General features: G+C 44.5%; 1 protein-coding gene across 2 annotated transcripts in view; it reads right to left on the bottom strand.

Moving 5' to 3' along the window:
* Positions 1-14,220, bottom strand: part of KREMEN1 (kringle containing transmembrane protein 1) — a 63,742-nt gene extending 49,522 nt beyond the window's left edge. For both annotated transcript variants that reach the window (XM_032603212.1, XM_032603211.1), the window contains exon 1: positions 14,066-14,220. In XM_032603212.1, the coding sequence (XP_032459103.1) occupies positions 14,066-14,162 (97 nt within the window). In that variant the 5' untranslated portion in view covers positions 14,163-14,220. The remainder of the gene's footprint in view (positions 1-14,065) is intronic.
* Between the last annotated feature and the right edge of the window lie 243 nt (positions 14,221-14,463).

Here is a 14,463-nt window from a genome sequence, read left to right on the forward strand (position 1 = left end):
ACAGGACGTCATTGGAGGGCTTTGAGCAGAGAAATGACACGATCTGACTTATCTTTTAGTAGAACTGTAGCTGCTGGGTGGAGGAAGAGCTGTGTAGAGACAGCTAGGCACTCAGCAGGGAAACCAGTTAGGTGCCTACTTGCAGAAGGATGAGCTGGAAAGAAGGATGGCTTGGGCCAGGCTGGTAGCTGAAGGATAGGAAGAAGTGGCCAGATTCCAGATGTATTTTGAAGGTAGAACCAAAAGTATTTGCTGGGGTCCCAGAGAAAGAGGAATTAGGTACAACACCGAGCAGCTGGATAAGCGGTGTTGCCATTTACTACGATGGGGATGACCCAAGAGGCACAGAATATCTTGGGGTGGAATCAAGGCTTTGGTTTTGGACAGGAAAATTGGATGGAGATAGAGAGTAAGCAGATGGCTAGATGAGCCTAGAGTTGAGGAAAGAAGCCAAGGCTAGATCCAGAGTGTGGAGGTAACAGCACTTGTGTGGAGAGAGAAGACATCTGGGGCTGAGCCCTGGGGCCCTGTAATGTTTCAGGCCTGGAAAGAGAAGGGCCCAGCAGTGATGTGCAGCCTGGGAGGTGGGAGAAAAGCATGTGGGTCTCAGAAGGTAAGGGAGAAGATGTTTTGAGAAGAGAGGAATAAGAAGCTGTGAAAGCACTTTTATTTCCTCCCTGTCTTCTCCAGTTGGAACCCATTCCATTCATCTCTGCTGGACCTTCCTCTCCATCAGAAATCTTTTGCTTTGGGGATTGAATGAAAACAGCCATTAAGTTAGACACAAGCCTGACAAAAACTTAGTAAATACAGAAGAAAACTCTTTAATAAAAACTTCCAAGGCTGGCATCAAAGCACTCGGGATTAATTCTACTTTTCTAAGCTGGCGATTCCTTATCTTTTTCTCCAGCACCAAAACCCTCCAAAATATGGCATATGGCATTTATTTTTAAAAACTGGAGATGCGGGCTTCCCTGGTGGTACAGTGGTTAAGAATCCGCATGCCACAGAGTAAATAAGCCCGTGCACCACAACTACTGAGTCTGCGCTCTAGAACCCATGAGCCACAACTGCTGAGCCCACGTGTCTAGAGCCCGTGCTCTGCAACGAGAAGCCACCGCAGTGAGAAGCCCACGCACGGCAACAAAGAGTAGCCCCTGCTTGCCACAACTAGAGAAAGCCCGCGCCCAGCAATGAAGACCCAATGCAGCCAAAAATAAATAAATAAATTTATTTAAAAAAAACCTGGAGATGCTAATTTCATTGAAATTCTCTGGAGATATATGGAATCACATTAGGGTATACAAATCTTGGGTGAGAATCTCTGAGCAAATGGTTTTGTGCAGACCAACTGTTTTCTGCAGAACCTGCTGCTGCATGAAGGCCTGGAGGTCATCTCCATGGTAGGAAGATCTGAGGACAAAGACCATGTCTGGGTGAAAGTTCAATACTCCCCATTGCTAATGAAAGCAAGCTTGAGTTTTCTCTCATAAAACTATTATTGTTTATTATGTTTGGAATTCAGAAGGGTCGGTATAAAGACTGATTGACTTGATGGCATATATATTCAAAACTTTGATATTTATCCCTCAAATTCTATAGGCTCTCATACTTGCATGCTGGTATGTAACATTATTTGAAGATTTCAGTTGATTTAGAGGCATGACCTGTAGAGGACCTAGAAATATACCCAGATACATTTTCCACAATACAATTCCCAAAGTCTGTCTACCTAGTGATTTAATGGACAGTTATCAGGCTACCATCAGGATAGGAAAAATATATATGGTTTGAACCCTATGTTGAATCCCAGCATTCAGTGGATAAAAAGTAAGGGAAAAAAGGTACATGTTTTTCTTAATCAAAATTTAAACTGTGGGATGAAACACATCTTTGTTTATATATGTTACTGAAATCACATAATTCAATATCTGTACTTATTATAAGTGAAGAAAATGCCAAGTAAAGAGAACCAGGCAATTTAACTCCTGACAGGTTGCACGTGCACTGCATTTTTAAAGTTCATATTTAAAACTATAATGATGTGTTTTAAAATAATCAAAACTTGACATATATGAGATGGTGGTAGGAAAGCAAAAGACATTCTATTCCTTGATAACATTTAATAAAGTTGAAGAATAAGTTCTCAATGAAGCTCTAAAACTAGGTCATTCCTAACTACACTGTTTGCCTGAAACCACACTATTGAGGTTTTTCTCAAATTGAGTCTTGAATTTTCTTGGTTTTCTGGTAGCTAATTACTAGTTAGATCTCTATTATATGATGTTTGTGAGAGTCACTGTTTTTAATCCATCAAAGCTGACTTTCTGTTCCATGTAGGACCACTCAGCATCTCTATTGATCCTATGTTGGAAGAATCTGGCTGGTTTTAGCCCAGTTTGAAATTAACATGAATCAATGAGCATTAAATTGAATTATGGCATCTTAAAATAAGAAGGCAGAAACATTTTCCAGTGGGAACATCTGTTCTTTTAAAGACATCTATAAAATTTGGTAGGTGGGTAGATTATAGAAATACAAGGCTTAGTGGAAAGAGCTCCTTTTAATATACAGAGGGCAACACAAGAGTGTCGTCAGATGTTTGCACAACACACCTGATGCTCTGTTGGGTTTCCAGTACAGACTGATGTCCAGTGGGAACTCATGGGTAGGTCTTCAAAGCCTATGGTCCCTGGCAAAATCGCCTTTTGCCCTCAGACACTCCAAAGCACTTCAGGAATGCTTATTTCAGTTATGTGGAACCCCACAGTAAAGAGGCACGTGGCCTTGGGAAGGCAGGGGTTCCCAGACTTTCCCATCCTAACACAGCTGAGCCTGTGAGAAGACACTGTGTGTCTTTAACGCCGATGGCTCCCCAAGGGAAGAGATTCCCATGATTACATGGAGGCAGGCGATCAGGTCTAGATCACCTGGATTACTTAGAGAGAGGGTAGGAGGGAGGGGCCTTCTAAGCACATGGTACATATTGAGAATCACTGGAAGAAAGGGGAAATGACACCAGACGAGTAGCTGACACTGCGGGGTTTGAAGAAATCACCCGGATTTGGGGCTCCATTTCTTCACTGGTGAAACAAGGGGATTTGAGACAGGTGGTCTCAATATCCCTTCACACTAAACTCTAATTTCAAGATTCTAACAAAATAGAACTGAGGCTCAAAAGTCTGAGGGAGTGTGACAGGAAAGGATTGATGGCTAAAATCTCTCCCAGGCTTAAAATTCTCTAATTCTACCTATTTCTCTAATGGAAGTGAGAATTCTATAGAAAAAAATAACTCACCTTTATGTGGGCCCTCTTTCTGAAGAGGCATTTAAGCACTCTTTTTGTTTAGAAGAAACTACATCTTCAACAAATAAATTTCAAGAAAAAAAAAGAAAAAGAGGAGAAACCTCTAGGTTAAGAGACTCAAAAGTCACATCACCTAACTGTACCTGGCTTAGGTCCTGGTTTGAATGGTAAAAGCACCGATGAGACAACCAGGGATATCTGAAAACTGATTACTGACTGGATATTTGATGATATTAAGAAATTATTGCTAAAATTTTAGTTGTGATAATGGTAGTGGTACTGCTACTATGTTTGTTTTTTTAAAAAATATTTATTCATTTATTTAAGTTGCGCCAGATCTTAGTTGTGGCACGTGGGATCTTCGTTGCAGCATGTGGGATCTTTTTTTTTTTTTAGCTGCGGTGTGTGGACTTCTTAGTTGTGGCACACGGACTCTTACTTGCAGCATGCATGCTGGATCTAGTTCCCCGAGCAGGGATCAAACCCAGGCCCCCCCCACTCCGCCGCCCCGCGTTGGGAGCACGGAGTCTTACCCAGTGGACCACCAGGGAAGTCTCTGTTGCTATGTTTTTGAAAAGAGTTCTTATCCTTTAGGGATACATACTGAAATATTTACAGATAAGATGATATGATATCTGAGATTTGTTAAGAAATAATCTAGTTGGGGGGATGAAAGAGGTAGAGATGAAATACTTTGGCCTTGGTTTATGATTGTGGAAGCTGGGAGATGGATACACATGACTTCCTTACACTTTTATTTTTGAATATGTTCTAAATCTCCCAAAGCAAAATTTTTTGAAAGGACATCTTGAAAATACTTACTAACATGTTGTTTTACAATTAATCTACCTTAGTTTCTTTTCAAGAACGATAAACAAACTCAATCAGCCATAAATTCAGTCATCTAAAATCAAGACAGACATTCACCTACCATGTTCTTAGACTACGTATTCACAGTTCAAATGACCAGAGGACAAAGTACTTTTGTACTTTTGCCTAAAGTAGAATTACCACAAAAATAATCACTGCAATTATTTATCAGTAGCTTTTCCATTAAAATATCTTTTAGATCTTCCTTTTCATTCATGGGAGCAATGTCAGAAGAAAAGGCCATACCTCTCAAAGTTATTTTAACTAAAGAATTCATACTTTTGGAAGGAGACCTGAGGTCTTCTATTTGAATCTCCAGTTTGTTCATCTCTATTAACAGATAAATACTTAATTAAAAGACTATTTTAAGAAAAACTGAACATATCGTAAGCAACAGACAACAGGTTTAAATCCAGAAGACCCAGGAAAACACTTCAGAGAGGGGTCCTTATTATTTGCTATATAAAAATTGGAAAAATAGATAATTCTTGAGGCAGAGCAGGCCCAGAATGCAGTGCTGCTTGGGTACCACTCCTCCCATCTGGCTCTCATCTTGAATATGCTCCACTCCTACCCAGGCAGGACCCACTGGAAAGCATGCCGTGGCTGTCACTGTGAAGGACATGTGTTTTTGCCAGGAAGAGTCACCATGAACATGCAGTAGTGCTTGAGGAACTTACTTACATTCATCATTTAGGATATTATATACAAGTATACTCATCAAACTGAAGACCAGGAGATAGTTCTTAAGAAAGAATGACCATTAACCTATCAACATCTAGCTCTGTAACATATACAGAGAGATTAGGCCAAGCCTCAGTGAAAGCATGGACTCACTAAGTTAGAAGTTACTAGCTCAGCAGAACTCTACGAAAAACATTTCATTAATTAACCATGGGCTTTACTGCCAATACCAACAGAACATATTCTATCATGGTGTGGTGATGGCACCTCTCTCGGTGTAATGTTTGCGTATAAATGGATCTACTTTAGATGTTTATTTATAAATATCCTCTTCAATCTTGAAATAAAATTTCACACTAGAATCTTCACATAAGGAAACGAGAAGCACAATAAGATGTTTTAAAGCTCAAAGTCCAGTTCTCTGATGGACAATAACTTAGTACATTATAAATCAACTCTAAAGGAAACAAAAAAGACAAAAGATGGACAACTATTTGAAAGCTCAGGGTCTAGAGGAGAGAGCACCACACTCCTATGGAAACCAGAGGCTCTAAAACAAGTCCCACAGCACCTGCTGCCCCAGCTCTTCTAAGACTTGATCAGCTTGACCTATAATTGCTCAAGAAGCACCTGGCCCTGCTTCCACTAGCCCGTAAGTTTCTTCACTCATCTTTGTATTCTCAGCAACTACAGAACAAACAGGATGTGCCTGGCAAACTTTTGTTGAATGAGGGAATCAGGTGTATGGAGGGCTAAGGGGAAAAACCCATGACAGACATGTTCAGAGTACCCTGGCTTCCTCACCAATTTGTGCCTCCAGGCTAGCTATCACGTCCTACCTAGCAATGACCTGGGAGAAGTTCCAGAAAAGCTCATCTAAATCAAGTATTTGAAAATCAAATGCTTGCTATTTAAACCAGGGGAGTCTGCTATTTAAATGGAATCCACAGTAGAGCTACTTGTAATAGGGAATAAGCAACCCCCTTTGTAATGAATACTCATGTTGATATCGAGTTTGCTTTCAATGGGAGACACCTGGCTCAAATCTACACCTTGCCTCACCATCACTTGAGCAACACTATTTCACACTGTCTGAAGCTCTCAGTCAGACTAAAAAGGAGATAAAATAAACTGTTATAATCCAGCTTTTGGACAACTTTCATCAGTATTGCCTGTACCCTATTTTTAATTTCAGAGGGCAAGAAAGTTCCCCAATAATGGAGCCCTGGAGGGCAGCCAATGCTCCATGGAAGCCAGACTCTGGGCTATTCAGCTTCCCTTGGTTGACGTGGGATGGGCAAATAATACAACAGTCCTTGAATGGGGAGCTAGCTGACTGCCAGGTAGACAGTGTATCTCTAGAGCACATCTTTAAAGTAAAACCCAAAGCAACAAAGTTGTCATCTTCTAAGAACCGGTACAGGGATGAGTCCTAGTCAGAGATGCTGGGCATACAGTACGCATTTGATAAGCGTTTGTTAGTTGGTCCCAAGATAAAAATATGACTCAAGTGACAAGTTTCAGAAGTTCTGGCCATGGAGACAGCTTGAGGCAGAAGGAAAGTGTCAGTGTAGCACTGACTTACAAACAAGAACAGGCGTTGCTGTCACCTCTAGTCACCCAGAACAATAAGGGCAGATGGTGGCCAACAGACTGATTTGCTAGTCAAAGGTTTAAAGTTTCATGTAATGTTTCATGGATCTAGAGTAGGGTTGTCAGATTTAGCAAATGAAAGTACAGAATGCCCAGTTAAATTTGAATTTCATATAAACAACGAATGATTTTTAAAGTATTCCCAAATATTGCATGAGACAAACACAAAAAATTACTGTTTATCTGAAATTCAAATTTAATTGAGTGTCCTGTATTTAATCTGGCACTCTTACTCTAGAGAAAGTGGAAACATACGGTGACCCACAGACCTTACTCCATTAAGATTTCTGAAACACTGTTCACGGAAATGCTTAAGGAGTTTAGATATGGACAATGAAGAATCTATTTTCTTAAGAGTGAAAAAAGATGTTGATCAGAGTTGCCTACTCCGAGGCCACAGTGAAGGGAAGGATAAGAGAATAATATAATTAGGACACAGTTTCTCAACCTCAGCGCTACTGACGTTTCAGGTTGGATAATTCTGGGGGGGAAGGGGGCCGCTGTCCTGTGCATTCCAGGATCGTAAGCAGCATCCCTGGCCTCTCTACCTGCTAGATGCCAGGAGCACACCCCTCCCCACCACACTGTGAGTTGTGAAAAGCAAAAATGTCTCCAGATATTGCCAAGTGTCCCTTGGGGGCAAAAAATCTCCTCTAGTAGAAACCACTGAATTAGAAGAAATGGTCAAATAAACAGAAAGTGTCATATCCATTAACCAACCGGTGGTCATACAACAAAAGATTCTCCTCAAGGGAGAAATTTTCAGCTCACCCCGAGGCTGCCTCGGGATGAGAGGGCTAGTCATTTCAGCTAAGACAATCAGAAACCCTTCATCTGCCAGAAGCACTACAGAAGAATCTTTGGTGAGCCAAGCTGATGAAGCTCTGCATGGCAGTACACACATCACAGCAAGCAGGGCATCGAACCCAGCCTTTGAAGATGTTCCTTTTAAGTTAACCTCCCTTCCAACTAAACTTTTTCCAAATCTCTTCCTGCCATTTGGAAGTTGAGTGATTCTCAGCTGAAAAGGACTGTATATACGAGGTGCAGATGGCAGCAGTTACGGCCCTCACCAGATGCTGCAGTCTCTAATTTGATTGAAAGGATATAATTAGACAACAGAAACACTTTAATGAAAGAGCAAAACATGGAGGGAGGGAAGGATTGAAGGCCCTTAACTGATGCCAAAACACCCACCAGTAATAGAGGCTTTGAGTCTGGGGAAAAGGAAGGGGAAAGCCCCTTAAAAGGACAGTCCCCATCCTGTTTATTTCCCCATAGACATAGGAATAGGGATTTTATTATTGTAGATTTCCACTGTATTTTATGTGGGAACAATCTGATTAAAACCAGAAGAAGTCTTTGGAAGAACATCAAAGAAAAACAAATATGGCTTCTGTGGTCATTATTAAAAATATTTTTACGAGCCCAATAATTTTCTTTGAAGATGAATTTTTATAGATTGAACAGCAGCAAGTTACTTACATACTGTGATGACACTGGTTAACAATCCCTACTGTTCTAGAACTACTTGGTCGCCATGTTTTCATCCAACTTTAGGACACCAAGGAACATGGACAGCCATTTAACATTTCTGTTTAAAAGATATAAACTCTAACTCTGTTTAGAGTTAGTCCTATAAGTCAATGCCACAACTGTTTTGTATCATCTTTAAAAGTTGCCTATGCTGTTTTTATTATTTCCGAGCTTTCAAACTTTGAGTGTGAATATACTGCTCTGGTTCTAACCAAGAATCTAACCAAACTGAAAGAAATCCAGCCCTCAAAGTCTGAAGTTGCTAATGTGGTATGACACTGGGGTTTGGAAGCCTCCTCGGCCCACTAGAAGCAGGGCCCCGCCCTCGTGGTAAATTGAACAATAAAAGTTTAATGCTTTGGCTACTTGCCAGGGATTAAATCAGTGGCAAGAAAACTAGAAGCTGGGCCCAGCAGAGGGGCAGCCCCGAGAGGGTACTGTTATTAAGTACCCTCTCATAACTGCAGGAGGGAGAGGCAGCCTTGTGTGAGGTGGCCTCAAATCTTTTGTCTGTAAAGTACTTCCTAGCCCCCAACCTCATTCCTCTTCAAACCGTTGCAAGTCCAGAAGAGGGAGGTGTTTACCTAGAAAGAGGATTAAAAGGGGGATGGAAGGAATTTCCTTAGAGGATGAGAAGGCAGGTTTCTGTGGAGTGGCTATTTTTGAGGAGTGTGGACACCCTTCTAATGTTTCTACAACGGCCTCTATCCTTTCCCTGTTTAATCCGAATCCAGGATAATGTCCCAGAGGTGACGTCTGGGGAAGAAGCACTGCCGTCTTGAGAGAATGACACTGAAGACAACAGAGGGGGGGAAAAAACAGAGTGACCTCAGGCTCCTCTCCTAGACTAATGCTTCCGGGTTCCACCTGGATACTCAAGGTCAAAATGAATGTGGAAGAATGTCAGTCACCGTCTTCACCCATTCACTGTGAGCCAGACAGAAACTAACCTGCCAGGTGACAAAAGGGGGCTTGAGGAGACCTCACCTCAAAACTTGCACAGGTAGTTTGCTAAGGAACACATTCACTTCCTCCTCTGTTATCCTTATTCAGGAGGCAAAAACTATGAAAAAACTACAGATCCAAACTTATGGCCTCTCCCAAGTGTTTTGCATTAACTGTTCCACAGTACAAACACAATCAATTTGGTATGTTTGAGTGTTTCATTTTGTTTTTTTGAAAATGTTTTAATTAAAACAAAATAATCATCCATGCTAAGCACACTGTTGTTTTTTAAAGGCCACTTTAAAAATGACAATAGAACCATTCAACTGTTTAGGAAAGTGACAGAAGTTTGTTTTCTTTTTTTTTTCTTTTTAAAATGTCTCAGGGCTGGTGCCACCTGCTGCCTGGGCTTTCCTCTGAGAAACAAATCTCTCAACAGTTTGATCCAAGCAACATCTGCATAGCTGAACAAACAATGCGCTGGTTCCGAGGAACGCTCTATTTTCTTTATGTAGTGCACACTGAACCATACTGAACTACTTTTTTTTTTTTTTTTTTTTTTACGGTACTTGGGCCTCTCACTGTTGTGGCCTCCCTCTCCCGTTGCGGAGCACAGGCTCCGGACGCGCAGGCTCAGCGGCCATGGCTCACGGGCCCAGCCGCTCCACGGCACGTGGGATCTTCCTGGACCGGGGCACGAACCCGTGTCCCCTGCATCGGCAGGCGGACTCAACCACCGCGCCACCAGGGAAGCCCCTGAATTTCTTTTTAAAGTATTTTTTAAAGTCTTATTAAAGATCCAAATGTATGTGTATGAAATTTCCCTCCCTCGATATGTTTTTTTTAATTGTGGTAAAATATACCTAACACAAAATTTACCTTTTTAACCATTTCTCCCATGCCTCTTAAAGTTAGTTTATAGTAAAAGGTAAAAGGTTCATTCAGCAAGTCTCCTTGCCACTTTTCCAGACCAGTGAACACTGCAAAAAATCAACACATATGGACCTAGAGCAGGACTTGGTCAAGTCCAGCCTGCAGGCCAACTCTGGCCCACTGCCTGTTTTTGTATGGCCCATGAGCTAAAAATGCTTTTTAAACTTTTAAACGGTTGAAAACAACCAAAAGAACAGTATTTTGTGACATATAAAAATCACATTAGACTTCTCTGGTGGTTAAGAATCCACCTGCCAATGCAGGGGACACGGGTTCGAGCCCTGGTCCGGGAAGATCCCACATGCCGCGGAGCAACTAAGCCCGTGTGCCACAACTACGAAGTCTGCACTCTAGAGCCTGCAAGCCACAACTACTGAGCCCACGTGCCACAACTACTGAAGCCCGCACGCCTACAGCCCGTGCTCTGCAATTAGAGAAGCCACCGCAATGAGAAGCCCACACGCCACAACAAAGAGTTGCCCCCACTCGCTGCAACTAGAGAACGCCCGCGTGTACAACAATGAAGACCCAACACAGCCAAAAATAAATAAAATTTTTTAAAAACTTTAAAAAAATCACATGAAATTCAAATATTGGTGTCCATGTAAGTTTTCTTGGAAGACAGCCACATCTATCCATTCACAGTCTGTCTATGGCTGCTTTGCTCTATAAACATGACCTCCCTTCTCTTCATTCTTTGAGATTCTGCAGCTGTTGTACTGCAACAGACAGTACATGGCCCACAAAGCCCAAATTATTTACTGTCTAGCCCTTTACAAAAAATGTTTGCTGACACCTACCTGACTTAGAGCCTAAGATGGCATTATAGGCTCAAAAATTCTAAACTAAAGATGGTATATTGCCCATCACCCAAAATTCCTAATCTGTATATTGTAAAGCAATTTAAAGCGATATGTTTTACCTTCATCATTTATTGCTTTTGATCCACATATGCTAAATCATAAGTAAGTGTATCAATAATATCTATATTAAGTGTACCAACTTGCTGTTTATTAGCAGTGAGCCTAAATTGAACTTCATTTTGCTCTAAGATTTATAAAGGTCTCACTGCATATCTCAAACAGTTAAACAGCTTTGTCAAGGAGCCAAAAATTTTCACAAAAAGATCAGAGTTCTTTGATGCCAGGTCAGTTTTGATAGTTTCCTGTTTCTTAAAATACATAAAAGTAACTGGTAATGCACGTTAGTCCCCTTCACTCCTCTCAGCCCCTGGGTTGTATACAGGTAATTCTATACAACATTAATGGAGTCCCCAAGAGGGATAAGGCCCTGTACAGTATGAAGCTCTCACTGTTAACTGAACTCATAGGTTTTATGGCAAGACACACTGCTGTCTAATGGGACAAATTCTACATGAGGAGCTGGAGGAGGATGAGCATAAAAGACTGTTCACAGCAAACATAACCAGAGTTGATACACTCTGTTGACGCACACCTGAAAGCCCCTAAATGTGGTGAAACACCCAAGCAGGTATATGCCTTAGGCGGAAAACTCAGAGCTGAAGTCCACTCAGCCTTCTCTGCTCTTCCTACCTCTCGGCTGTCCCCTGCAGGTCAGTAAATTCCAGATGGGAGTTCACTTCAGAGAGCCCATCAGCCCACGACCCTGGCTGCCTTCCTCCTTGAAAAGGGAGTCTAGATTCCACCACTAACCTCTACCTTCCTCCTTATCAGTTGTGAAGGAAGGGAAAGAATCTCAAAGAATGAAGAGAAGGGAGGTCATCTGGGGTTGGCTACACACTGTAATTAGAAGTAGCACTGATAGGGAATGAGCTAACTTTTTATAAAGTCAGCATTCAAAAATGCAAACCACCAGTAATTTAAATATTACAAAATTATGCAGAATATAAGTATTGAAATAATTTTTTCCATCCACAAAATTTTAGAGAAAATTACAGTATCAAAAATATGAAATGTCAAGTTTGGCATATCCTCAGAGTAAAACGTGTTTTTCATTGGAAAGGATTTTTAAAAACTAGTGGGTAGGCTCTAGACAGGATGTGATGCTGAAGACCATGTGGTATCTCCCTAAAACTGCCTCTGGAACTAAAGAGGAGAAGTCACAAAGGCACTGATGTACTAGGATGGGAGGGAAAAAAGCTGGTGAGGCTCACTGAATTGGGAACGTGGGCCACTTATCATAAATCATTTCACAATTAACCAGACTCCAATAAAAGCACACACCAAGGTTTGAGGTTCAAACTACATAAGAGCTGCTGCATTTGACCCTTCCAAGCAAAGCAAAGGTGCCTGAGGAGAGGGTGCCACCTTCCAACAAGCATAAGCACACAGCTGGCTCACTGAAACACTTTTCAGAGCTATTACTCTGCCCTTTCCAGGAGAGGAAACAGTTTATTTCCACCCATACCTCTCTCTCCATAGAGGTCATTAAATCCTGACCACACATATGGCAAAGTGGAGCTAAGGGGTTACTAGGTTACAGTTATGTTGACATATCCTGGCTCTCAGAAAGTCCCTCCTTCATTCCCCACATACAGCAAACAGTAGAAGTGATCAAACTTCTGCACAAGTTTTTGTAGTTGTCCCCTGGAAGGCCACTGATCACTCAGAAACCACTTCCTGAGCCTAAGGTTTACAGCACTTGGAGAGCCCCCTTCTACCACTCTAAAGCCAAGCTTTGCCTTTAACAGGGATTAATCAGACTGGAAGCTCATAGCATCCCCAGGGCAAAGGAGGTGTCCAGCACTTGGTGAACTGTAAAGCACTATAAAAAGAAGTATTAAATATGTTTAGTGACTGCCTGCTACATGTGGGTGTGTTACTTGCAGTACATCATTTAATCTTCACAACACCCTGCAAGGGAGTTATCATCATCCCTCCTTTACAGATAAGGAAACTGAGGCTCAGAGAGCTGAAGGCACAACCCAAAGTCACATAGTAAGCGACAACACTAAATCCTTATCTTTATCACAAATCCAAGCTGGTAAGTAAACAAAGCAACTTGGAGTTTTCTTTCATCAGCAAAATCCTGTCTCTCCAACATCACAGTCTGCGACTTTGGGTGGAGAACCCAGAGGCCTGTTTTCTTACTTCAGCAAACCTGTAATGCACTTTTCCTGTCGCTTCCATTAATGCCGAATTCTCAACACCTGAACAACTTGTGGACCAATGTACCTGGGCCAGACAACGCCCCCTTGCCTGCTCTTCAACTTGGAGAGTTCTGTTGCAAGAAAGGGTGTGCGGGCAAGCTAAGCAAAGTCACAGCTTCCATCCTGGTCTAGGGCCCCACTTGGGGAAGACCTGGCCTTGACCTTGGCCTGGGGAGCGGGTTACCCTGTTTAAAGTGTGGGCCTACTGGGGAAACGAGTGCTCTGCACTGCACTCTCAGGATAAGCACCCTAAGCTCTGCAGGGGAGAAGATTCCCATCACCCCTTACTTTCTTCCCCTCTCCACGCTGGACCTGCACCGAGTCACGGGGAAGTTCAAAGCGGCCCCGGTGGGGTGGGGGATGGCTAGGGAGGGAACGTTCTGGCTGGGTAGAGCCGGTCGTCTCCGGACCCAGGTCTACCTCTAGCAGGGCGGGCAGGTCAACTGTACTCTCCTCGACTTGTACTCAGAAATTAGTGTTGGGCAAGCGGGTGCAGCCGGGACCGGGTACCCGCTCCCGTCGCCTCCGCACCCGCTCGTGAGCGGGTAGACTCAGGGTTCGCGGGCGTGGGTGGGAGGGGGTACTGGGGGCGTCGTTGTGGGGCTTGCGGAGGGGATCCTGGCCCCGGGTGTCGCTGAGGGGCTTGGCGGGGGGGGCAGCGTCTTGAGGCGGGGTGGGGGAGCGTCCCGGCCCGGGGGGAGTCGCTGAGGGACTTGAGCTGGGGGTGCCGGGTCCTGAGACAGGGGAGACATCCCGGCCGGGGGAACGTCGCTGAGGAGCCTGACCAAAGGGTCTGGGAGGTACTGAGGCAGACAGGGCGCCGGCCGAGGACGGCTGAAGGGGTCTGGGGGAGTCCCAGGTCCTGAGGAGAGGGGCCGCCCCGTCTGAGGGGCGTCGCTGAGGGTCTGGAGAAGGAGTCCCAGAAGGCAGGGGCGAGGGAGTTGGGCCCCCTGGGCGGGCTCCGCGCAGGACGGGCGGAGGGGGGGTGGGGGGGGCAGCTCACTCACCGGGTCCGGGGCCGAGGCCGGGGCTGGGCGCAGGCCGGGCGGCCAGCGTGAGCGCGGCGGCTGAGAGCAGGGCGAGGCGGGCGGCGGGCGGCGCCATGAGCCGTCAGTGCGGGGCCCCGGGGCGCGGCCCGGGGTAGAAGGGGCAACGCAGGGAGCCGGGGGCGGCCATGGGAGCGGGACGCTAGGCTTGAGCGTGGCCCCGCCCCGGCCGCCCGGCCGCCCCGCCCCGGCCCGCCCTCCCCAGCGCCGCCACCGCCCCTGCCGCCAGCGGCCCGCCAGGCTCCGCCGCGAGGCCCGAGGGGCGGAGCCGACTGCGCACGCCCGCCTCGCCCCGCCCGCGCCTGCCACTCACGCCCCAGGCCCCACCCACATCCCCCCTGCACCTGGGCCCGCCCACC

Source organism: Phocoena sinus, chromosome 14, assembly GCF_008692025.1.
Source record: "Phocoena sinus isolate mPhoSin1 chromosome 14, mPhoSin1.pri, whole genome shotgun sequence".
Classification (NCBI taxonomy): Eukaryota; Metazoa; Chordata; class Mammalia; order Artiodactyla; family Phocoenidae; genus Phocoena; species Phocoena sinus.